This window comes from Sinocyclocheilus rhinocerous, unplaced genomic scaffold (genome assembly GCF_001515625.1).
Source record: "Sinocyclocheilus rhinocerous isolate Xijiao unplaced genomic scaffold, SAMN03320098_v1.1 scaffold802, whole genome shotgun sequence".
In the NCBI taxonomy this organism is placed as follows: Eukaryota; Metazoa; Chordata; class Actinopteri; order Cypriniformes; family Cyprinidae; genus Sinocyclocheilus; species Sinocyclocheilus rhinocerous.
Window position 1 is genome coordinate 146,307 of NW_015642061.1, and position 24,556 is coordinate 170,862.

At 37.3% G+C, this 24,556-nt stretch overlaps 2 protein-coding genes across 5 annotated transcripts in view; both read right to left on the reverse strand.

Annotated features, from left to right (window-relative positions):
• The window catches only part of LOC107755613 (transforming growth factor beta receptor type 3-like), a 21,677-nt gene extending 14,274 nt beyond the window's left edge, over positions 1-7,403 (reverse strand). Inside the window, exons 1-6 of the mRNA XM_016572502.1 lie at positions 7,304-7,403; positions 6,370-6,482; positions 2,746-2,906; positions 2,536-2,673; positions 1,102-1,276; positions 842-1,010 (exon numbers count right to left, since the gene is read on the reverse strand). Of these exons, the coding sequence (XP_016427988.1) occupies positions 842-1,010; positions 1,102-1,276; positions 2,536-2,673; positions 2,746-2,906; positions 6,370-6,430 (704 nt within the window). The 5' untranslated portion in view covers positions 6,431-6,482; positions 7,304-7,403. The remainder of the gene's footprint in view (positions 1-841; positions 1,011-1,101; positions 1,277-2,535; positions 2,674-2,745; positions 2,907-6,369; positions 6,483-7,303) is intronic.
• An 11,956-nt stretch (positions 7,404-19,359) lies between these two features.
• The window catches only part of LOC107755614 (serine/threonine-protein kinase N1-like), a 35,302-nt gene continuing 30,105 nt past the window's right edge, over positions 19,360-24,556 (reverse strand). For all 4 annotated transcript variants that reach the window (XM_016572506.1, XM_016572504.1, XM_016572505.1 and 1 more), the window contains exons 19-22: positions 21,265-21,407; positions 20,915-21,022; positions 20,749-20,829; positions 19,360-20,009 (exon numbers count right to left, since the gene is read on the reverse strand). In XM_016572506.1, coding sequence (XP_016427992.1) covers positions 19,806-20,009; positions 20,749-20,829; positions 20,915-21,022; positions 21,265-21,407 — 536 coding nt within the window. In that variant the 3' untranslated portion in view covers positions 19,360-19,805. The remainder of the gene's footprint in view (positions 20,010-20,748; positions 20,830-20,914; positions 21,023-21,264; positions 21,408-24,556) is intronic.

The window sequence follows — 24,556 nt, forward strand, 5'->3', positions numbered from 1 at the left end:
GGGGGTTCCCTCTGTTTTGCGCTCACAGATGAGAGGTATGCGGAGATGGTGGGCTATTCCGCGACTCGCGTCCCACTCCTGCTGTGACCCTCAAGATACTAACGTCTGGGAAGCTTATTCCTAGCACTGTTGTGCAATAAGGCCTCTTTTTGCACTTAGGGTTGTGAAACGTAAAACTGTACGTTGATGGGTGACTGTGACTGGCCCACATCAACTCTGACCCTTACAGTGTGTTGGCAGTTGCTGGTGTGTTTCTGGGGATAAGGACTTAAGAGTTCCTGGCTTATGCCTGCCGATAAGGCACTCATTCCCTCAGCATGGCGGCGTGGGTATTCATTCCCCAAAGTGTCCTCTAGGGGACGCAGTGCGAGTTCCCATTCGATAGGGAACGTCTCAGGTTACCCATGTATCCATGGTTCCCTGAGAAGGGTAACAAGACACTGCGTCCCCTTGCCATGCTTCAGGCATTCCTGTGCACGTCTCCTTCAGACAAGAAGCTGATGTCGTGTGCTACAGGTGCCCTTTTATACTCTTGGTCGCACCAGTAGCACGTCATAGGCCAATGACAAGTTCATTGTCGTGTTTCCACATGCACTTCAGACACCGGTCACGCTGAGGGCGTTCCCCAAAGTGTCCTCTAGGGGACGCAGTGTCTCGTTCCCCTTCTCAGGGAACCATGGTTACATGGGTAACCTGAGACGTTTTCTTTGTAATATAGGCTGTAACAACTGAAATTTAAAAAGCTTTTTTAAATTCACTCTTGAATCTCTATTTGTCCGTCTTTATAAACCTGATGCACTCAGTGTCCGCTTCTCCACTCAGACTCGAGAGCTTGACTCACCCGCACAGGTCGGATCCTGAGGACCACAGGCGGATGATGTGGACCTCCATCTCCGAGGGCTGGTCTGACGGGACGCAGCCGTGAATCTCCTGCTCCTGCAGCTCTGAGGCCAGATAGTTTTGGGACAGAAACGGAGACCGCAGGCGGCACTCACTCGGCATGCTGGCATCTGGAGTCCAGACGGAATGGAAATGAAGACAAAATAAAGCAAACCCCAATTTTCAAACAATTTGAATGAAAGGACGTGTATGTGCTTTTACCCTCTCCCAGACGGAGGTAAACACGGTTGGCGCGTACAGTGTTCGTGAGTGACGAGACAGTGGCATGACGCTTTAGGATCCAGCGCAGCAGGACTCGTGGCCGCCATGGCAGAGACGGAACCTGCGTCACGCGGATGGACAAGCTCGAAGAGACGGCCGTGGAGTTGAGAGACACCTGGGAGAGCAGGTGAAGGCCTAGATTAAATGTTTCTCTAATTAAGGCAACTGTACGGAAGTTTATTTTTTAAAAGGTAAAATACCAGTTTCAACATAATAAACCAAATGGCATCTTTCTTTCCCGTGTTCCCGCCCAAATGTCTGTTATGGCAGTTATAAGTTTGTTGAGCGGGTACGAATGTCCGCGAAAAGGGTGAATTGCTTTTGGCAGCAACAAATGCATGTGTAGAGCTATAAACTCCTACTCACCAGTTAAGTCTATATGTTTACCACAGTGAATTACATTTATTTAACTGTAGGGGCCCCCAAAGTCACAAAAATACACAAAATTACATACTGTTTATGTTTTATTGCCTGGTGAACTGCAATACTTTCTAACCAGACAAAAAAAATCCAGTTTCAAATAAGTTTTCTGTCGATATGAAAAGCAAAATGCAATACAAAGCGACAAAATTAAGTCAAAATTTGTTTCTATAGTTCTTTATACAATATAAATCGTTTCAAAACAGCTTCACATTAATAAACAAAAAAGGCCATCCAAGAAGCAGAAGAGTTTGTTTCTTAATGGGAACAGATTTGGAGTAATTTATCATAAATCACATGAATCCTCTGCAGTGAATGGGTGCCATCAGAATGAGAGTTCAAACAGTTGATAAAAATATCACAATAATCCACACCACTCCAGTCCAACAATTAATGTCTTGTGAAGCCAAAAGCTGCGTGTTTGCAAGAAACCAATCCATCAAGACATTTTTTTTACTTTAAACTGTTGCTTCCAGCTAAACTACTATCCATAATATTGCTTTCTCCAATGAAAAAGTCATCTCATCTGAATCAGGAGAGAAATCTGCAAGATGTGGGTGGATTTTGATTTGATGTGAGAGGACAACAGGGGATGGGCTTTTTCACTGGAGGAAGCATTATTATGGATTATGGACTAGTAGTTTGGCCAGGAGCAAAGTTAAAAATATATTTTTTTATATATATTTATTTATTTTTAATCAGCTGTTTGGACTCTCATTCTGATGGCACCCATTCACTGCAGAGGATCCACTGCTGAGAAAGTGATATATTGCTAAATTATGCTACATTTCTCTAAATCTGTTCCCATAAACAAACAAACTCATCTACATCTTGAAATGCCTGAGCGGGAGTAAATTTTTATAGCAAGTTTTTTATTTTTGGGTGAACTTTGAAAAAATAAATTAAACAGTCAGATCAGTGAGTCAGTGTCGGACGATAAGCAATATCACCCACCTGCACCAGCACGTTGATGTTGTGCGACAGTCCTTCATTTTCCAACACCCAATGCACGGCATGCCGGGAGCTCAGCACCAGAATCACCGGCCGGTTGACGGGCAGAGAGACGGTCAAAGGTCTTAACACTACCGTTATCTGCGGACAGGACAACCAAATGTGACGTTTGGACACCAACTGGAAAAATACCAGCGGACGAATGTCTCATACTTGTTTGTTGGAGGCTTTGCCCACAGAAATCACATGGGTCTCTTTAGCTCCACCCTCTCTGGCTGCACAACCTGGTCCCGCCTCAAAGCGCTCCAGTTGAGCCTGCACTGGATGCAGCACCCCCACAGGCCACATGGAGCACTGCAGCTCTCTGCTGGACACTGACACACACAGAGATGACTTAAAGGGGTCATAAACTGAGAAACCAGGATTCCCTTGATCTTTTGACATATAAGAGGTCATTGTACTATAAAAAAACATGATTTAATTACAGTTGAGATACAGGTTTTCACAAAAACAAAAAATATCTAAAATAATAAACCTCACATTTCAGTCTTTAAACCATTTTTTAAGAAAAGAGACGAGTCAGAAGTATAAATTATTATATTAATTTAAAACAGGGTTATATGGGTGGATGGGGGAACAGCAGAACAAATTGAAAATCCAATTTGATTCTCTGCCAGTAGGAGGCGCTTTTGGAACGTCAAACATATAGCGGTTTCCCCAGAAACGGCTGTACACAAAGCAGCGCTGCGCTCATGAATGCTCCTTTATCAGATAAATTTTAAATGCAATCAAAACTTTTTGAAAACACTCGGTTCTTTTCAGAGATACATATAAACACACCTGCGTCATATCATTGCTTGAATTAGTAAGAATGAGTAAAGTGTTTAAAACTATAGCCTATAATGTTGAAAATGTACAAGGAAAGTCCTCTGATGAGTTACCAGGGTAAGCCTATTGATAAAAATATCACAATAATCCACACCACTCCAGTCCAACAATTAATGTCTTGTGAAGCCAAAAGCTGCGTGTTTGCAAGAAACCAATCCATCAAGACATTTTTTTTACTTTAAACTGTTGCTTCCAGCTAAACTACTATCCATAATATTGCTTTCTCCAATGAAAAAGTCATCTCATCTGAATCAGGAGAGAAATCTGCAAGATGTGGGTGGATTTTGATTTGATGTGAGAGGACAACAGGGGATGGGCTTTTTCACTGGAGGAAGCATTATTATGGATTATGGACTAGTAGTTTGGCCAGGAGCAAAGTTAAAAATATATTTTTTTATATATATTTATTTATTTTTAATCAGCTGTTTGGACTCTCATTCAGTTACCAGGGTAAGCCTATGTGCCGGGGCTCAGCCCCGGACAGCCCCGGCCCAATTTAATCCCTGCCTATAACAGATTACACAATTTAATTTGTGATGCTTCTAATTAAGTGATAAAAATTGTTGTACAAAACAAATATTCTCATCTTCGCACAAATAAAACGTGCAACACTGTTTTACTACCAAATTATATGTAATATTTAATTAATATTAATATTTAACTTACATTGGAAAGGTTTCCGTGGCCTCTTGCGAGGTCTTGGCAAAAAAGTCTCACAATTTATCTCCAGAACATGATGCATAAAGGGATACGCTAAGCTTCGAATAGCACTTCAAATTAAGGGCACTGCGCTTTGGTGTTTTTAAGACTTGGGACAGTATTGTGCACTTACTTCTTGTCGCGTGCACACACCCTCAAGTGGCCAAGACCGCAAGTGTGGGTATTTGGACAAGGCAAGTGTTTGCGTTGCCTTCCTTCTGATCTCAGCGTTAGGAAAGAGTGAATGAACTTTATTTTTAATGAAGATAATTTGGCTCCCAAACTCTGGAATAGCCTTCCTGATAATGTTCGGGGTTCAGACACACTCTCTCTGTTTAAATCTAGATTAAAGACACATCTCTTTGGCCAAGCATTCAAATAATGCATCTCATAATCTTGTACTGCAGTTATATTTGATCAAATGCACATTATTATTCTTTAGCTTGGGTTAAACAAATACATTTTGGTTGGTTGGAACAGCAGCTACGCTAATTATGTCTCTATTTGTTTGACATCCCGTGGTAACTAGGATTTACACAAGCTTCAGTCTGGATCCAGAACACCTGAGAAGAGATGATGCCAACCCCTCAGAGGACCTCAGATGATGCCAACCCTGAAACAACATACAGAACTACCACATTTTGCTATAAGTTTGATTGCATCATATAATAATTGCTGTTAATAGTGTTCATCGTCTGTTTGATTACTTCTTTAATTGATTTTTCCGTACATTTCTGCCATATGTACATAAACTGACAGTCACCACTGATAAGCTACGACTAAATATTGTAGAAACTTAATTTGCTGTAAAGTTGCTTTGCAACGATTGTATCGTGAAAAGCGCTGTACAAATAAACTTGAAATGAATTGAATTGAAGATAATATTGCAACACAAGTGTGAGTAACTGTTTTCATTATGTGTTCACTAGTGCTTTGTGTTTTCTTACAGATCGTTTGATATTTATTGAGTTTTTTATGCATTTTTGACCTAAATCACAGCAGTGTCCATGAGGAATGTACGCTGTCAAACATACACAACTTGTAACCAATCATAGTAGTGGACATTTACTTCCGAGTCTACAATCCTCCACACCTATTCAAACAGAGCGTTCTGATGAAGGGGGTTTAAAACAGTACAGAAGATAGCTTATTACTTCTAAATTATGATATTTTTTTATGTAAAAAATCTTGATAACATGATAAGTGGACCTCACAGAACAGTACAAAATAAAAACAAAGGCAGTTCATGACATCACTGAACAAAAACTTTCAGAACAATGTGTTAGTGCTGTATTTTCTTTCATTGAAACCAAAGAATTTGCTATCATTGATAGCCTAATATCAGTGCTATTTCAGTATTATTTTAAACAATATTATAGTTTTTATTAATATTTTGAATTAGTTTTTATTTTTATATCATTTTATTTTTTTATAATATCATGTGTTCAGTTTCTGACATCTTAGTTTTAATCTTAGCAATTTTATGTGCTTTTGTCATTTGTATTAGTTTATGAAATAGCTTATATATTTATATTTTACAATTTTCATTTTAATTTAATTTGTAGTACTTTGATGTTCTTTTTTAATTTTTGTTCATTTTTAAATCAGCTTAAAAAATATATATATACATATACTTGTATATATATATATATATATATATATATATATATTACTACGATTTAGGTTTAATTTATTTAACTTTTTATAGCTTTTTTCCCTAATTATTAACCCCAAGTTATTAATTTTGGTGATTCAGCTTAAACTTATTTCAAGTAGCTGCCAGGACAACATGTCTAATTTTCATTTGATTTAAGTTTTCATCTAATATTTATATTTTAATTTAGTTTTTTTTGTGCTAAGTTTTTAAATCTTACAGTCCCATGATATGTAATTATTAATATTGTATTTATACAGTATCATATATTACATCTGATTACTGTACCATGGTACGTCACAGTACTCCAAAACACACACATGCTAATACTTACTCATGCGTATTAAACGTAACAGTTTACGTTCAACTCAGAGACGCAAATGAAACTCGCACTCCCTTCATACACGGTGCAGGACACTGTTAATGCATTCACACAAAAGCACCACACATCTACGCAAGCTTTCACATGCAGCCTTGAGAAATGTGTCTGGCTGCTCTCTCTTTCACCTGCATTACCGAAACAACTGAAACCACAGCTTTATAATCTTTTGTATTGTGACCGAGTGACCCCTTGGACATTTTCAAGTGAGTTTTACCTGCAGTTGCGACCACAGCCAGCAGGAGGAAAACTAGAGCACCGCCTTTCCAGGGCATCATCCTTCAGCACTTCTCAGATTTCAGACAGAATTCAGTCTTACTCCAACATGAACTGAGGGATGTGAAAGTGAGAAAGACAGAGATGCAGAGACAGAAGGAAATTAAGCCAGAACCTCAATATTCAGATAATGTTTTTTTTAAATGACTTTAACTATATTTATTTTAAATCATAAGCTCATAAAAACCATTTTTCAGTGTAACTACACAAACTGTCCCTATATTTTGTGCCCAACACATGTTCTGCATACTAATTATACCCATTAATTTATAAAATAATAAAAAAAAAACTGAAGAGTTCAGATGCAAAAGCCTCAAAGTGCCGTTTGAAATTTTGTTCTAAAATGAGTGTATTTTTATCAGGCTCATATTTACATTCACATTTAGTCATTTAGCAGACGCTTTTATCCAAAGCGACTTACAAATGAGGACAATGGAAGCAATCAAAATCAACAAAAGAGCAAAGATACACAAGTGCTATAACAAGTCTCAGTTAGCTTAACACAGTACACGTACCAAGGGTTTTTAAAATTATATAATAAATACAAACAAAACAGATAGAATAGAATACAAAAAGATTAGAAAGCTAGTGTTAGTTTTTTTTTTTTTTAGTAGCTCATATATGTGTAGGTTCAGTAATTTCACCTTAATGCAATGGATATAGGTTCTTTCCATTGCCATTAAAGTGAAATAACTGAAAATAAACATAGGAGCCTGATAAAATGCTAATTTTAGAAGAAAATTTCAGACGGCATTTAGGGGCTTTTGCATCTGAACTCTTCAATTCTAAGCTCAATTTAGTAAACGAATACCACTTCAGCAAAATATAATTTCATATTTTAAATATTCATAATATTCAGTTCCTCCTAAACTCACCTGCAGCTAGGCTTGGACCCAAATGAATTCACTGATCCGCCTGTTTACTCGAGACCCCCAGCAGAGGACAGGACAGCAGCATCAGACCGTGGACTGGACCCTGAATGGACAGCGCAGAAGAGTTGGTATAGCTTGATTCGTGTCTTCTGATGGGGTGATAAAAGTTCGGGTCAGCTGATGTAGTTCAGAGGGGGGCGGGGCCGAGCGGTGGGGAGACGCGCGCGCTGGAGGCGGGAAGAACTTTCCCGCGCGCAGAACTGAGGAGAGAAAGACTGAGATGCGAGCGTCGAAAAACAGGTATATAAAGACACGTCGCGATTACACTTAGTCAAACATTTTTAAAAAATCTATGTTTTTGGTGTGAACAGGACAACTTGGAAACGAAAAAGTGAGAGAAAACTTTTTTTTTTTACAAAAACTACTGTGGTGGTAATATAGTGATGTAGTAAGATGTTAATGACATATTTTGATTGGTACTGTACCATATCCAGTCATCATGGTAATACTACAGTACTTTTGGTATTTTTTGTTATAGTTAAAATTAATTTCGCTGTTTGAACTGAGGAAGAGAAAAATGTGAGCGTCGAAAAATAGGTAAAGACACGTCGCAATCAGTGGCGGCTCGTCGGGGGAGGCACAGCTTCCCCATAATTTTGAGGTGAAAATGGGAGGAGGACGATTTAATGTTAATAAAATTCACAATTCATTTCAGTTCATGTCTCAGAATGTGTATTTTTTGTTTGTAATTTCACAGTTGTAATACCATAACGTGAAAGCGCTGCTTTTCTATCGCTAATATGCCAAATCTGCTGATGTAATTGCAACCGCTAATGATAGAGAAGGGGAGGGGGAGGCCAGGGGAGAGGTGAGCTCTCATGCCTCCGTTGGTACCAATCATCAAAGAGACGTAACTTACGTGATATTAGTTTGAACGTCTGTTGCTGCGCTGATAATGTACCAAGTACTTATGATGAGTAGCGATATTGAATATTTGATCGCCAACAGATTTACCAAGCTGTCATTCAAACAGTATATATACAAATTTAGGGAAAACAGCCTAAGCTGGATATAGGCTACAGCAGTCGGCTTAATTAAATGGCGCAACAGGCAGCTCTCTTTTAACACAGACTTTTAAATAGGGATGGATGTTTGCTTCAAGTGATAGGTCAGGTAAGTGAAATTATATTATCTTGCTGTATGTGTGTCGTTTCCTTTACGTTTTCTGACTAAAAGCAACCAAAAAGCCATTTTAAAGTGGTTAAGCAAATTATAATAATAATCGGCAGGGATCCCAGACCAATACAATTAGTGTGCCTCCTCTATTTTAAAACCCACGAGCCGCCACTGGTCGCAATTACACTTAGGGACATTTTAAACAAAACTATTTGTGTGTGTGTGTGTGTGTGTGAACAGGACAACTTAGAAACCAAAAGTGAGAGAAGCCCCGTTTTTTTTTTGGGACAAAAAGTACTGTGGTGGTAATGTAATAGTGTAGTAGCTAAGATTTTAATGACATGTTTTGATTGGTAACTTACCGTACCATACCCAGATAGCACACGTACGTCTGCAAGATGTGTGTTAAAGATTGCTTGATCTGGAAAGCCTCTGCTGTGTACAAACATCTGACAGATGAATGTAAGATGTCAGTTTTACATACATTCTAAATCATAAACATCTTAAAGACATCTAATAGACGTCTATTTGACATCTGATAGGAAACGTCCTATAGACGTATTGCAGATGAGCAAACACTCTAAAAAAATACGTCTTCCAGATGTAAATGCGGAGTGTAAGTGCTATCTGGGTATCCAGTCATCCTGGCAATACTACGGTCAGGGCCGCATTAAGACCGTACTGGGCCCCCGGGGCTTTGACTTACTGCAGGCCCCCCATCACAATAATGATATATATTCTATATTCTTATATCAAATTCTTCATGCACTGAAATTTCATAATTATTGTTACCAATTTCACTATCACAAAAAAATAATACTAGCCTAAGTAAAAATAAAGTAAAGACAAGTAAACAGTCACAAATTAGGCTACAACAGAACAAAGATCATAAAAAATCGGCCTACTTGGAAAAACTTTAAGCACTGAATAATAAATATTATATTGTATAAAGAAAATTTACAAATAGACTGAATAGTCTTCACTGTATAAATTAAATATACATTCATTCTTATTTATTTTACAAAAGTGATTCAGTCAAGGACAGTAAGTGATTTTCTTTCTGATGTTTGATTTACATCACTGACACAAATGGCAACAGCAGATATATAAGGCTGCTTTAGAGGAATAGCTCACCCAAAAATTAAAACTCTGTTGTTGTTCTAAACCTGTGTGAGATTCCTTCTGCTGTTAAACGCAAAAGAATATAATTGGAACAATACTGGTAACCAAACAGTTGCTGGGCCCTCACAACTTCCATATATGAAAAACAAAAAAACACTATTGGAGTCAGTGGGGACCAGAAACTGGTTACGATCATTCTTCAAAATATCTTCTTTTATGTTGAGGAGAAAAAATAAATTAATAGAGGTTTAGAACAATTTGAGGGTAAGTATATGATGACAGTATCTTCATTTTTGTGTGAACTATCCTTTTAAGATCTCATCATATAATCCAGGATCTCATATAGCCTACCACTACACACATGCTTTATCTTTAATTATTAACGTTCATTTAAGACACAAATAACTGTGTTTACGAGGATACTCGCAAAGACGGGTATTTTGACACATAACTATGTATATTTGAACGTTTAAGCACAAGGAGCGAAAGTTTAGTCAGTTGCTATACGAGCAGGTGCGCGCCACGCATATCAGGCTGAAATCGTCATAATGCACGTATTTACAGTTTAAACTAGGGCTGCACAATTAATCGAATTTCTAATCGCAATTACAATTATGGATGCCACAATTACGTAATCGTTCAAAGCGGCAATTAATCGTTCAAAGTCCACTTATGTTATTCTGCATGCTTAAGATATGTTTCTTTCTTTCTACATGTTATCTTAAGGGTTTTTCCATTGTTTTAGTTTTAGTTTTAGTATAACATTATAAACATTCATATTTTTACTTTTTTTATAATTTAAAGAAGAAACAAATCCGATGTATAGTTGACATTTGAGGCTTAATACTATAGAAAAGCACTAAAGGTTTTTCAGTTAGAGTGTTTTCAGCTTGTTTATTTTCATATAAAAATACGGCATGCAGTTGCATCAAACAATGGTATAAACATCATTCAATGTAAATTGTGATAATCGTAATTAATAATCGCAATTACAATTTCAAGGGAATAATCGACAATTATGATTTTTGTCATAATCGTGCAGCCCTAGTTTAAACCATTTGTTTTTAAACCTGCTTAATTTAAAACGTGTTTAAATGATAAGCTTAGCCTACATCATAACGTGCATAATGATTGATATATTTCTACCGGATTATCTCCCAACCCTTAAATGAATAGAGTTTGTTCAAACACAAAAACAATATACATCCAGTTAATAATCAAACTAACCAAAAATCTGTGTGGGCGATGACACTGTGTTTTTAATGTGCCCAGTTCACTTGCTGTTCCAACAACTTCCACTCCATCATTAGCTTTGGTAAATTAACCTTTTTACTGACTAACTCATGTTTTTTTTCTGTTGTTTGAATTTGAAGTTTTTAATTTTTTGAGCCCCTTTCTCTCAGAATTGCTGACATTTTTACTTATCGAATATTGTTCTTTGCGCGACCATTTCCAGATTACTCCAGAACGAAGTGAAGAGTGGAGGTGAATGCAGACATACTGGGCAGCAATCACCTGATAGATACGTGCGCATATCGTTCAAAAGTCAAATATAGAATAAATGCATTTGATTGGTAAACCAAATTCAGACTTTACGTTTCAATTATCGAATATTGTTCTTTGCGCGACCATTTCCAGATTACTCCAGAACGAAGTGAAGAGTGGAGGTGAATGCAGACATACTGGGCAGCGATCACCTGATAGACACGTGCACATATCGTTCAAAAGTCAAATATAGAATAAATGCATTTTATTGGTAGGCCTAAACCAAATTCAGACTATGTTTCAATTTCAAATAATGCATGGAATTTACGGAAAAACTCAACTAAATAACAGCGCTAATAAGTGGGGGGCATAGTGGCTTTTGGCGATCGCCGCTCCAGTCAATCTACTCCACAGCCAATCACGGGCCCCCTCCTTGCTCGGGCCTGGGGCTTCAACCCCGCCTAGCCCAATGGTTAATACGGCCCTGATTACGGTACTTTTGGTATTTTTGTTATAGTTAAAATTAATTTTGCTGTTTGAACTGAGGGAGAGAAAGATTGAGATGTGAGCGCTGGAAAAGCCATAACACGATTACATTTTGTGAGATTTTTTTATCTGACAAAAAAGTACTGTGGTGGTACTATGGTACAGTTATATAGGAGATATAGTAGATGATCAGATGATAATGAAGAACTTTAATTAAGTATATGCCAAAGGCATTATCATGGTAACATCCAAAACATCATGGTAATACCATGGTACTTTTTTTTTTGTTATCATTAAATCTACCAAGCATTAATTTAACTGATTGTTCCTGTTAATTCTGCACACAGTGATTGATAAACACAAAATCATTCATTCATAATGCCATTTACTTCAAAGCGTTCATCACAATTCAACTAAACACTTGGCTTAATTCTCTTGGTTTGTTGCTGACAGTAAGAAATAATTGACTTCATCCAGCAATGGACTTTTCTAATTAGACCAGTGTTTTAGTTATTATTTTCTTTTTGGTCAAAGTGACATATTTCATTGGATTAGATGTTGTTTGTTTCACAGAAGAGCCGGTGAGGGTTTGGCACCACTAAAGCTTCCTAAAGTGAACCTTTTACAAAATTTCATGCTATTGCCTGTTCTTGTCTCCACGGCAACAGTATATAACCGAAGCCCTGTATTAGCAGTAACTCAGTGTTAAGAATGTGGGTTCGACAGCTGATTTCCAGAAAGCATGTACAGCCTGAATAGCGTGTTGGATAAAAGAATTTGCCAAATAAACATCGGTGAATAAAGTACCTGGAAGCCATACTCAAGTAAAAGTACATATATATTACCAGTAAAAGTTGAAGTCACCATTTAGAATATTTCTTGAGTAAAAGTCTTAAAGTACACTGTAAAAAAATTCTTGTGATTTTAACAGTAAAAGACTGTAAAAATGCTACAGTAAAAACCTGTTAACTGGTTAACAGTAAGTTTCCATACTATATTCGGTGAATAAATGTAATTACATTTAATGTAATTTTACAGTAAAATACTGTTAAAAATACGGTTTTTGGAAGTGAAAAAGAAAAAAGTCATTGTATAATTTACAGTGACAAACCGTAAATTGACACTCCCAGAATTCCCTGCATGACACTTCATATTTGATTTTTTTTTTTGTTGAACGTGTTTCTTCTTAGTTTTTTCTTATCAGTTGTGTACATTAGGATTTAATCTTACATCTAATGTTGTTAAATTAATGTTTATTGCATTATTTCAGTATCATGTGTGTCACCATGATGGGGTTTAGTGTTTGTGTGAATGACACCGTGCACCTTCTATATATAAGTATTGCCCTCCTCAGCTCGAAAAGCTGTTTGTGATGAGCTTTGGTTCATCATGTGACTTTCTCATCACCACCAGTTTTTGGTGGTTATCAGTGCATTACAAAGGTTCAAAACAAATATTAGTACTTCAATATGTTGGTTTATTAACATTACACCAGTTAATGAAATACAATATTTTATTGTGAATTTAAGTTAAGTCTGTAAAAAACCTAAAATGTTGCTACAATATTACTTGAGTAAAAGTCTTAATGTATGTGATATTTATTGTACTTAAGTATGAAAAGTATTTTTTTTAAATATTAAACGTACTTATGTTTTGAAAGTAAAGGTACAAGTAAATGCAAAATGGAAAAGGAGCAGATAAATATATATATATATATACGTTCATACACCGTTTGAGTAGCAAGATTGTGTTTAGTTTTAATTATTTCTTCCATTTTGTATTTATGGGTAAGAATAAGATCATCCAGTACTTAGTGTCTTTCGTTCCAGCATAAGAAAACATTTCTGGAATCTGCATCTGAAGTGATATTTAGATATATTTACACAGTTTAATGTATCTCAGAGGGGACATGGATGCATTTAAACTGCAGTTACAGATGCATAAATAGGCCTAATGTTTTGTTTTTAACATAAAACATTGAATACTGATATTTGAAATTATTTAAAACATGAAAAAATTGTCGAAATGTGAAATTAAAACCGCCAGTAGGTGACAGCAAGTGACTGTTAATGAGTGAGTCATTGAGATTCAACCGATTCGTTCAAAAAGCTGATTCATTCAAAAAGTAAACACCGTTCATTGCTCAGAGACGCAAAACAGTGCCGTGATCTTTGTTTGGAACTATTTTCGTTGGCAAAATTGAACAAAAACAGGCAATATTGTGTCTAAAATGTAAGTCACTTAATGCTAACTTAATGCAAAAGTTGCCATTTTAAGCTAATACTGAATGGGTAAAGTTATGTGAAGAAAAACAACTTCTTTGTTTTCAGTTACTTATGGACATTGGTATTCATTTTACACTAATTTAAACAAACAATAGTTATGAAGAGTTTTTTAACATTTGGAGATTTTAATATCTCTTTCTATATCTGTATTTTCCATCTCTCTCGCTAGCATTTTTCATGTCTTTGCATGCAGAAAAACACTGGATTTCATGGAAAAGCACCACAGACGTCATGAACATCTAAGGTACTGTCAGTATTTTACGTGTTTTCTGATATCTCATCCACACTGATTCTGTAATCGATCGATCAACAATTTCTTGTTCAATATGGACACAGCAAAAGCTTGTCACTGGAATCCTACTGTTGGAATCCTAAAACAGTCAACTTCAGTCATATTCATGAACTGCTAAATATAATTGACCAATTGTCAATACTTGCACATAACCCCATAGTATTTTAGAATATAAAGCCAAGAAATAATTAGTATCAGTTTCCCACCATCAGATTGAGCAGCAGTCCTTTAGGATCATGGACACAGTTTTTCCTCATAGTCAACTGTCTGAGGGAAGACAGCTGATTGCCGAATTGACTTTGGAGGACTCGTTCTACAAGATGAAAACAAAAAATGATGTAATCACACAAAAAGACACACACTGAAAGAGATATATTGAGAAAAAGTGCAAACAACTTTACCAGATATAACAGAGCAGCCATTTATTGGAATCAGTGAAAAACAAATATGGCTGTTATCTTCACCTTGAGCAGAAACATGCTGGAACAGCAAGCTTCTGTCTGCAGATGAACAGATTATTCTACTGTTAACAGACACACAAGACAAACATCTTGAATTGTCAGAAGCTCAAACACATTGTTTTAAAAAGCATCAAGGAAAAACAGTTTTTCATTTACTGTGTTCACAAAAACAAGCAACACTATTACTATAGTTAACTGAAACTAAAACATAAAAAAACGTTATTTGAAATAATATAAACATTAGCAATAACACACACACACATACAGTATATATATATATATATATATACTTGAAGCAGTGCATGCCGGTTATAAATTTTGTCCGACTTGAACCGGCGCTGACGCTACGTCACTGTCACGTGTGGCATCAAAGTACCGCAATATCGTTTCGAGAGCAGCCGGGTGACTCAGCTGGCGCAACTTTTTCAGAGCGACTGCAGGAGCGCTGATGACGACACAGCTGTTTCACGATCTGAGGGAACCATGAATGCCAACATGTACCCTTCGGAGACTGGGCCGCAGGGCAGTATTCCAACATGATAACGACCCCAAACACACCTCCAAGACGACCACTGCCTTGCTAAAGAAGCTGAGGGTAAAGGTGATGGATTGGCCAAGCATGGGCATCCTCAAACGGAAGGTGGAGGAGCGCAAGGTCTCTAACATCCACCAGCTCCGTGATGTCGTCATGGAGGAGTGGAAGAGGACTCCAGTGGCAACCTGTGAAGCTCTGGTGAACTCCATGCCCAAGAGGGTTAAGGCAGTGCTGGAAAATAATGGTGGCCACACAAAATATTGACACTTTGGGCCCAATTTGGACATTTTCACTTAGGGGTGTACTCACTTTTGTGGCCAGCGGTTTAGACATGAATGGCTGTGTGTCGAGTTATTTTGAGGGGACAGCAAATTTACACTGTTATACAAGCTGTACACTCACTACTTTACATTGTAGCAAAGTGTCATTTCTTGTCACACACTCACTCACACACACACACACACACACATACATACATACACTAAAACTAAAAAGAATACAGGAAATCTACAAACTAATTAAAAATGTGATTAATAAAACTATATAGACAAAGAAATAGCCTAATGACATAAACACAAGAGTTACTAAAATTTTAACATTGAAATAAACACAAAATATAAAAAATAATTTAAAATATAATAAAATACTATAATGGTAACTGAAATAAACATTAATAAAACTATATAGGCATATTTAAAATAAACTAATAATTGAACTTAGATTAAAATTAAAACAGGAAATATAAAAAATAAAATGAATCCAAAATATTAATTAAAACTAGAATAGTATCTCAATAATACTAAAATAATACTGATTACTGCTTTTATTTGGATTAAGTATATGAACAAACCCCTAAGCCTAATTGTTATACTTTAGTATTGTAAAAATCTAGTTTCTAACATTAAAGTTTGAACAAGTTCAACAACGTTGTAGGTATTTTATCAGCACTGCCAGCTCGATCATCTCCGATGAAGAGTGCAGTATTTTGTTATGATTTCTGCAACTGTGTGGAAAAATAATAAATCTGCAGAATATTTTATGTGATGAGACCAGAACACACCTGAGCCTGTGCAGAACGAGGCAGGAATCTAAACCAGCTGCTGCAATCATTGAGAGATATTTAAAAACATCATGCAATTTAATCACTTTAGTCTGCTCTGATGACGTTCAATTAACTCACGTCAGATGTTTTGGTTAGTCTGGAGCAAGTTCATTTGGACTGTGCATTTTCAGTCTGTCTGAGTGGCCTCTTTACATTGAATCATCACAAACTACCGGGAAAAATACAAGAGTGGAAAGATAAATGTTTTCTACTCTTGTTCTACTCTCACATTCTTTACAGGGTTTCTCAAACTTTTTTGAAGGACCTATTTCACATAACCGCTGCTGTTATGTCGCTTTTAAATTCCTTTTCTTTTTCTAATGAAAATTATACATTACTGGTTATCTAAACATTCTAAAAGCAAGATTTTTTGAGAAGCCATAAGATGTAAGAAATTAAGCCTTGTTGTCTGGGGAAAAAGACCAAAATTAGGTGAGTTAATGCTTAAAACAAGACAAAAAGCTATCAGTGGGGTCACAAAATAATCTTCATTTCCCTTTGGATGAAGTTTATTTTTCTTACATTTAACATATTTTTTTGCTTCTTTTAAACAAAATCAGTTTTTTTTTTATTATTGCTAAAAACATAATCACTATTCAAAGGTATTCATAAATTAAAATAATCTAAACTGATCGTTTTAAGAGTTATTAAAATGTCTGGATTTACAAAATAAATCGTGGATAATATATCACCACTCCCAGTTTCTGTTAATAAAACATTTGGAAAACAAGCAGATTTGTCATAATTACAGCAGAAATACCAGCATAAATATATCTTACCTTATATATGGGGTCTTTGAATATTATGTTGGTTGAGAATCACTGCTAAAATTAAAGTCCATACTGGCCAAAACATTTATTTTTTTCTTATTAAATTAATAATAATAATAATAATAATTAAAGCTGCAAGCAGCGATGAACCCATTATCCTTTGTATTTAAGTCTCTGCCTTTGCAGTAGAGTAGTCGGGTCTACTCGTTGTGTTCCATTGTGACTATTCCCTCATGTGTTTCCTGGATTAAAGACTATTGCTTGTACTCCACGTTTCTCTCTCGTTCCTCCGAGCGCAGATCGTGACAGGTATTAAGCAATCACCAATTTGTATTCATGGCCGACGTCTGATTGGATTTCATGGAGATTTTTTAGGGTCTCTTATTTTATGACTACAAATAAAATGTGAAGACCGATAATAGGATTGAGGACGAAATAAGCTCTGATAGTTTACTGCCACCGTTCTGCAATGATTAAGTATTAACATGACCATCAAGATGCATTAGCAGTTACACTACAAATGCGACATGACCAAACGCATCACTGCCTACCTGCGTACGTAGTTTGTGATCAAATCCAAATGTTTCTTCAAGTTGAATCTTACCCTGATTTATATTTAGCGTGTAAAAAGGGGCCATTGTACCATAGCAAGATACTTAACCACAACTGAAATTAATGTGCCGTAGGCCACTTTTGGTAAAAATGCATGTCATGTTACTGTAGTTTAATGCATTGTGATTTGCTTGGAAAAAGCCAAATTATGGAGAATAAACAATGACTCAGTGCATGAGGGAGAATAAGATATAGTAGTGTAGTTTGTTCACAGAACAACATGACCTCCTATTTTACAGCTCCATCTCTTGGTCTCCATGGATACTTTCTCCTTCTCTCCTCTAGGGAATAATGAGACATTATCTCAAAGTGCTTCAAACCATCCCTTCATTATGTTTTAAGCAAGTTCCTCACAGTAGTGCTCAATGGTTTATTTGCTGATGTTACGGACAGTCCTGCAACCTTCACTCTGCCATTTTCGTAATAAATTGTTGATGGAGTAAATAATTTGATGTGAATGTGTATGTGTTGGGATGTTCACATATTACCTTTAGTTTGTAGACATCTGTGTGGGATTGATCTTTATATTCTGCTCCTGTTCAATTTCATCCTGCAACACTCATAATCCTAATTCCTGTTTAATTTAAAAAAAATTTTAAAAAAAATTCCCACAATTGGACTCTGGTAAAAAAAAAAAAAAATTTCTTCACTCCTGCCTTCAATTTCATTAAAGAGACCATGAAAAAAAATAAATAAATATGACCTCCATTGTCCCAAAAGAGTTGAATTGTTTAATATAGTAATATTCAGGCATAGCATTTCCATAGTTAGAGTTTCAGTGAGAAAGAAAAACAGAATCTCTAAAAAATACAAATCTAGAGGTTGATGCTGCCTTTCATTAAGGGACATGCTCATAACACAGTAAACACATACAAACTCAAGGATCTCAAAACAACCAAGACCTGACACAACAGTGTTTCCACTACTCTCAAACTCTCTGCCGCCCTCGTCTGGTTAAATGAGTGTATTACAGAAGTAAACAGTCTCTGGATTGTGTGTGATATATGGAAACATTGGTCAAAAAAGAAAATGGAGACAAAAAGACAGGATAAGGGAGAATTCGGTGAGCCATTTTACTTGGGTCAGTACCATGAAACTGTACTCTGCTAGTCAACAAGCTCCCATAGAGCGCTGCAGTGATGTGTTTTTGTATGCCGGCAACCCATAAGTTAGCATCACCCTGGTTCCTTCCACAAAAACCCAGTATGATTTTTTTCATTAGCTTTTGGATTATTGCAGAAAATAAGCTCTGTGACCAACAAAAGTTTATGATTTTTACACATTTTGTTCATTATGGTAATCTAACAAATTCTATGAATTTTGAAGCCTAAATATAATCACTAGAAGTAAACAGCTAAATGTAGGCTATGAATGAACTACACCACTACAGTTTACAGTAGCTATTTCAGTCATTATTTTAAAACTTTTCCCCTGAAAGTTTCATTTAGAATAGTTTGCAAGAGCACAATTATAAATGGAATGAGGCTGTGCAAGCGACTTGTGAGTGGATGAGTTTAAACATGGTAACGTCCCCAACAACCTCTGTAGTCCCATTTAGACACCTGTTAACAACTGCCTTTTTCAAGACTAGAGGGTATTATTGATGCACTTTATGTTGTAAGATAAAGTGTGAAAATATGTTGAGCTTGTGTTAACCCCAGACCTTATTTTAGACATTTAACCAAAAACCCATTAAAAAATAAAACATTTAACTTCACAATGATGGAACCAGAAGTGCTAAAATGTGCACTGGCCTACAAAAATTGGTCATCCCTGCAGCACTCCATTCACAAGATTAATGATTTCATTAGCATCTGGTGCTAAGGATAATGTCATGAATGAGGCTGACTGACCATTTGAAAATCCTGCCTCATTGCAAACAGGGCAACAAAACATCTTGGCCGCCAGCTTTCAGAGCTTCACATTATGTGGATTCTTGAATCTCTTCACGTTTGATGTACCTCCTACAGTCAGATGGAGTCATTTCCTCAAGGTCCAATCACTCTTATGGGCCCAGTACACTTACTCTCTTTATGGTTTCATGTTGAACAAACCCATGTACCATTGGCAGGAAGCCTCTGAGGAAGCGTCAGTCTTCACGCCAAGCAGCCTTGATGGGGACTAGGATGCGAGAACCACATCTCCCATACCTAGTAGCGTCAGTGTGCACACTCGTGTCCTAGCAGAAGTCAGAGACATAGTCAAAGTCCCTGAAGTAGTCCTGGTCTTTCCGCGATAGGGTCCGGCGTTCACGAGGAGGCGTCAAGGTCGGCGCTTCGTTCGTAAACTCAGCATCAAAGTTACTGACATCTTCCTTTCCCTTCACTGCAGGAACGAAAGGAGGAGGAACTCTCCTCTGCAAAAGCGCATCCCAGTCTATATTCTACAGAGCGAGAGAAGTCACATCATCACTAAGATTGCAACTTTGGCATTATTGTACGGAGTCCCTAAAAGGACATGGCAATGAAACAAAATATGAGATGTGAAGAAAAATGCAGATGTTTTCTCAGAGTGCAATACTTTTGTGAGAGTATGCAAAGTTTCTGAGGGGAAGCACTACTTTTGTTAGAGAATGTAAAGTTTCTTGGGGGAACGCAATACTTTTGTAAGAAAATGTAACATTTCTTGGGGGAATGCAATACTTTTGTGAGAAAATGCAAAATTTCTCAGGGGAAGCAATGCTTTTGTGAGAAAATGTAAAGTTTCTTGGGGGAACGCCATCGAAGGATCGCACGCAACTTTTTTTGAACAAACGCAAATTATTTGAGCGAGCGCACCTTTTTTTTAACAACCAAAAAATGGCTGTTTCGTGGTCTGTTGAGGAAGTACAGACGTTCCTCTCCTTGATAGCCGAGGAGCGGATCTAGCAACCGCTTGATGGGGCGATGTGTATAATCCCGCCCACTCTAAAGCGGTACTAAACTGCAGAGGAAACGTAAACAGAGCTGTGCCGAGCCATACTGTGCAGTGGAAAGCACCAAAAGTTTCTCTGTGTAACACAAATATTTTGCAAGAGAACACAAAAGTATTGAAATATAATATTTCTTCCCATCTCATTTTTTTTATCATACCCCCATCTATTTAGGGACTCAGTATTATTGTGGCAAGTAAAGTCTACATACTCTAAAGAAGGGTTGTTTCTTGATGTCCTCTGCGTCTCTCTCACTGGAGCCCAGTCGTTTCTCAGGATTACGCCTCAGCAGCTAACAATGAAAAACAAGGAAATGCCTTTCAGTTAGCTAACACAGCCAATCAGAGAACAGCTTTGGGAAAAAATAAGAGTCTTACCCGTCTCATGATACCAATGGCCTCGGTGGAGAGGAATCTTGGGTAACGTACTTCATCATTTACAATGCTGTCGAACACCTCCTCTTCATCGTCACCTGGGAACGGTGACTGGACAGACACAGATTATGCATCAGACATTTTTATCAGATTATTCCTCAGAAAATAAGACTTCGTATTTTAACACTTTGAATCTGCAAAGGTATGTTGATTTAAGAATGTTTAGATGTTGGTACAGGAAAACAAACAAAATACTAAAAAAAATCTTCTGAACTTCAGTATATTTTGTTAGATTTATGATTCAATCAAGAAAAAAAGAACACTGGAAAACGCAATATTGCACAAACACACACCTCTCCAACCAGCATCTCGTAAATGAGCACACCAAGACCCCACCAGTCCACAGCTCTGGTGTAGGACGTGTCTGTTAGAATCTCAGGAGCAAGAAACTCTGGAGTCCCACAAAATGTACTGGTTCTGTCGCCATGACCCATTCCTACAGGACAGAAGATAAAAGCAAGACATTGAAAAAAAAAACAGAAAGAAGGAGCAAAAAGGAGATTACGTGCATCTTTTTTGCAGTATGTGTAAGCCCTCCGGTTCTACTCGACCAGCTCACTCAGAGTGTTTCTGGCATGGGAGGCGGACATGCTAACTAACTATAAAGGCCGCAGCCTCTAGGGCAGGGGTTCTCAAAGTCTACATTCAAAGGTCCAAATCTGAATTTTCATCAGTGTCAAAGGTCTGGACCAGAACAATTGGTTATTACAAAACATGCATAACAAATAAACATAAATTTTTTGAAAAAATAAAGTGCAAAAGTGGCAAAACAATTAATTTAAGTGTCAGCAATAGAGGTCAACCGATAAGGTTTTTCTCTGGCCGATTGTCACGCCTGTTTTGGGTATGTTCATGTTTCCATGTCTTTTATTTTGGAGTTTAGTCATGGTCCCTGTTTGTGTCATGCTTCCCTTGCCCTCATGTATTCATGCCATTGGTTCGCTTGTTCATTGTGTCATGTTCTGATTGGTAGTCTTAGTCATGTGTCCTGCCTCTCATTGGTTGGTTCTTGTCATGTGACCTGTATTGTTTGCTATAAGTAGCCATCATGTTGTCATTGTTCTTGGTCGTGTATTGAAGTTGTAATCCGCTGTCGGTGAGTCTAGTCTGTCTGTGCCTCGTCAAATCTGTTCATGCCTCGTCAAGTCTGTGTATCTTGTTTGGATTATGTTTGGATTTCACCTTGTTTGAATAAAACTGCACTTGGTTTCTCACTACGCCTTCAGTGGACTGGATTCGTTACACCGATGCAGATATTTAGAAATCAGCGCAGCTGAACGCCAATATATGATGCTGATTTTTTTGGCCGATATGTTCGGCTGATTTTTTTTTTCTTTCATCTCATAAAAGCGAGTTTGAGTAAATGATTATTGCAGGGCACAAGATGGTAATAGTAGTAGTAGTAGTAGTAGCCTAATTCATAGTAATAATACATGGCTCAAAGCACCTTCTCAAAACAGTTCTGAAGCATGCTTTTTGTTTATGTTTGCTGACAGACACCAGTGTTTCCCACAGACTTGCAAATTTGTGACGGGCCGCCACAAATAACTCAATGTATGGGAAACACTGGACACTGCTATAAGTCAAATGGCCATAATCTAAGTGATAACAAAAATAAATAAAAAATTACTCGTATTAGTGGTGAAATGTCGTCCGATTATGTCAAACGTCACATGACTGGATGTCATGACGACAAATGTCATGAAGGAAAAGTTTCAATATCTCGCCTTCGCTTTCATTTCGGACGATCTCCAAAAAGACATTTAAAAACTAAACATGATTTACAAGTTTAACATGCGTTTATCAAAGTAGGCAATAATTAGTGTTCTTGAAATACGAAATGGAGGCGGGTCTGGACTGAATTCCCTCCGGGTCCGGATCCGGAACCGGAGTCCGGACTTTGAGAAGCACTGCTCTAGGGTTACACCGTGTCTACACCAGACACGACAGTTGGCCTCCGTTAAACTCATCCCCCCTAAAACTCATTCCCATCCGGGTCAGGGCACCAATGTACCCCCTCCAATTCTACTCAACCCCCTCCGAGCAGAATTTGAACTGGCATTTCTGGCATGGGAATCGGGCATGCAAATAAACACACTAAGGAGCGCAGCCTCTAGCATCAGTTGCTAATGCGCCTCTTGAGATCAGGGGAGTGAGGTTTACCTGCACAGCTCTTACCAGCTGGCCTCTGTTACATATACAATGCAGTGCATTTGACATGACCTTCCATTTCCAGTGTGATAAATTAAGTTTTATTTTAAATAAACTGGTGATTTTTAGCCTCTTTTGTCTCACAAAATTGTACTAAAATTCAAAATAACTGTTTGTATATCTGACCATTAGTTTTAAACTTTCTATTCAACAAAGAATCCCGAAAAATTAAATGCATCACATTATCCACAAAAATATGAAGCAGCACAACTGTTTTCAACATCAAATAATCAGAAATGTTTCTTGAGAAGCAAATCAGCATATTCAGGGTGCGAACTACAGGGGAGCTAGGGGGAGCTCGGCTCCCCTTAATAAGACATGGGCTCCCCTGAAAACGTGATTTGTGAAATTTTGGGGGGGTCTCAAAAAATATTGACAGTGTTATTTTGACGTGCAATTTCAGTTTTGTGTAATGTGATCATCGTGGATTATTATGTGTAAAATTGCATGACGGCGATTTAAACCTAATTAACTTCAATAAAGATAACTATACATGCTATTCTTGTCACGAGCATCAAGGTGTGGGGGCGCTGCGGTGCAAATTCCACTCATGTTTAGTACATGTTAACGCAAAGATTCGTAGAAAAAATATAAACGCTGGACTCTGTGGTCGATTCTGTGTTAAGGTAAGGCATGTTATTCGCAATTATGTGTTGTGGCTGGGTTGTTATAGGTCTGCGTGACTCTCGATGTCTTAGGCCTAATTGAACGGAGGAATTATGGTATTCTGTAGCCTGACGACGAGTAACTTTAACCGTTGTTCATGTGAACTCAAAGACAGCCTGATGCTTTGTTTATAGACTATTTGTGGGTGGCTGTTTGTTGTTTCACCTATCAATTCCTGTCGATAAAGTATAATAGGGTAAATCCTGTATAGTGATTTATCCTATATAGTGCTTGCATAAAGCAAGTAGTGCATACACTTGTAGCTGTTATGTATCTTTGTAAGTCATTGTAAGCCCTCTTTTGAGGCACACGCAAGCGCACGAACCGCCCCCTGTAGTGTCTTCAGCAGCTGCTCTGAGGAACCACACTCAGTCTTGGGTTTTTGATGCCAGAAGATACACTTTATTACATCATCAAGAATAAAGTGGAGAAGTTCTGTATGGGTATATTTCCATACAGATTTCCTTATGCATATGATTCAATATTTCCCTAGAGAAGGGGCCCCCCCAAGTCTTGTTATGGTAAAGAAAGAAAGCCCACTTTTATTTTTCCAGATGTTTCTCATCTGAGGGTCTGGATATTCTGCCACGTAGGCTGTTTTTACACACAGGCATATATGTTTATAATGGAAGAATAACTGGATATATAAGTGGCTAGATTCGTCTTGATTATGCTTGATTAATTCATACTTTGATTAATAAAAATCTT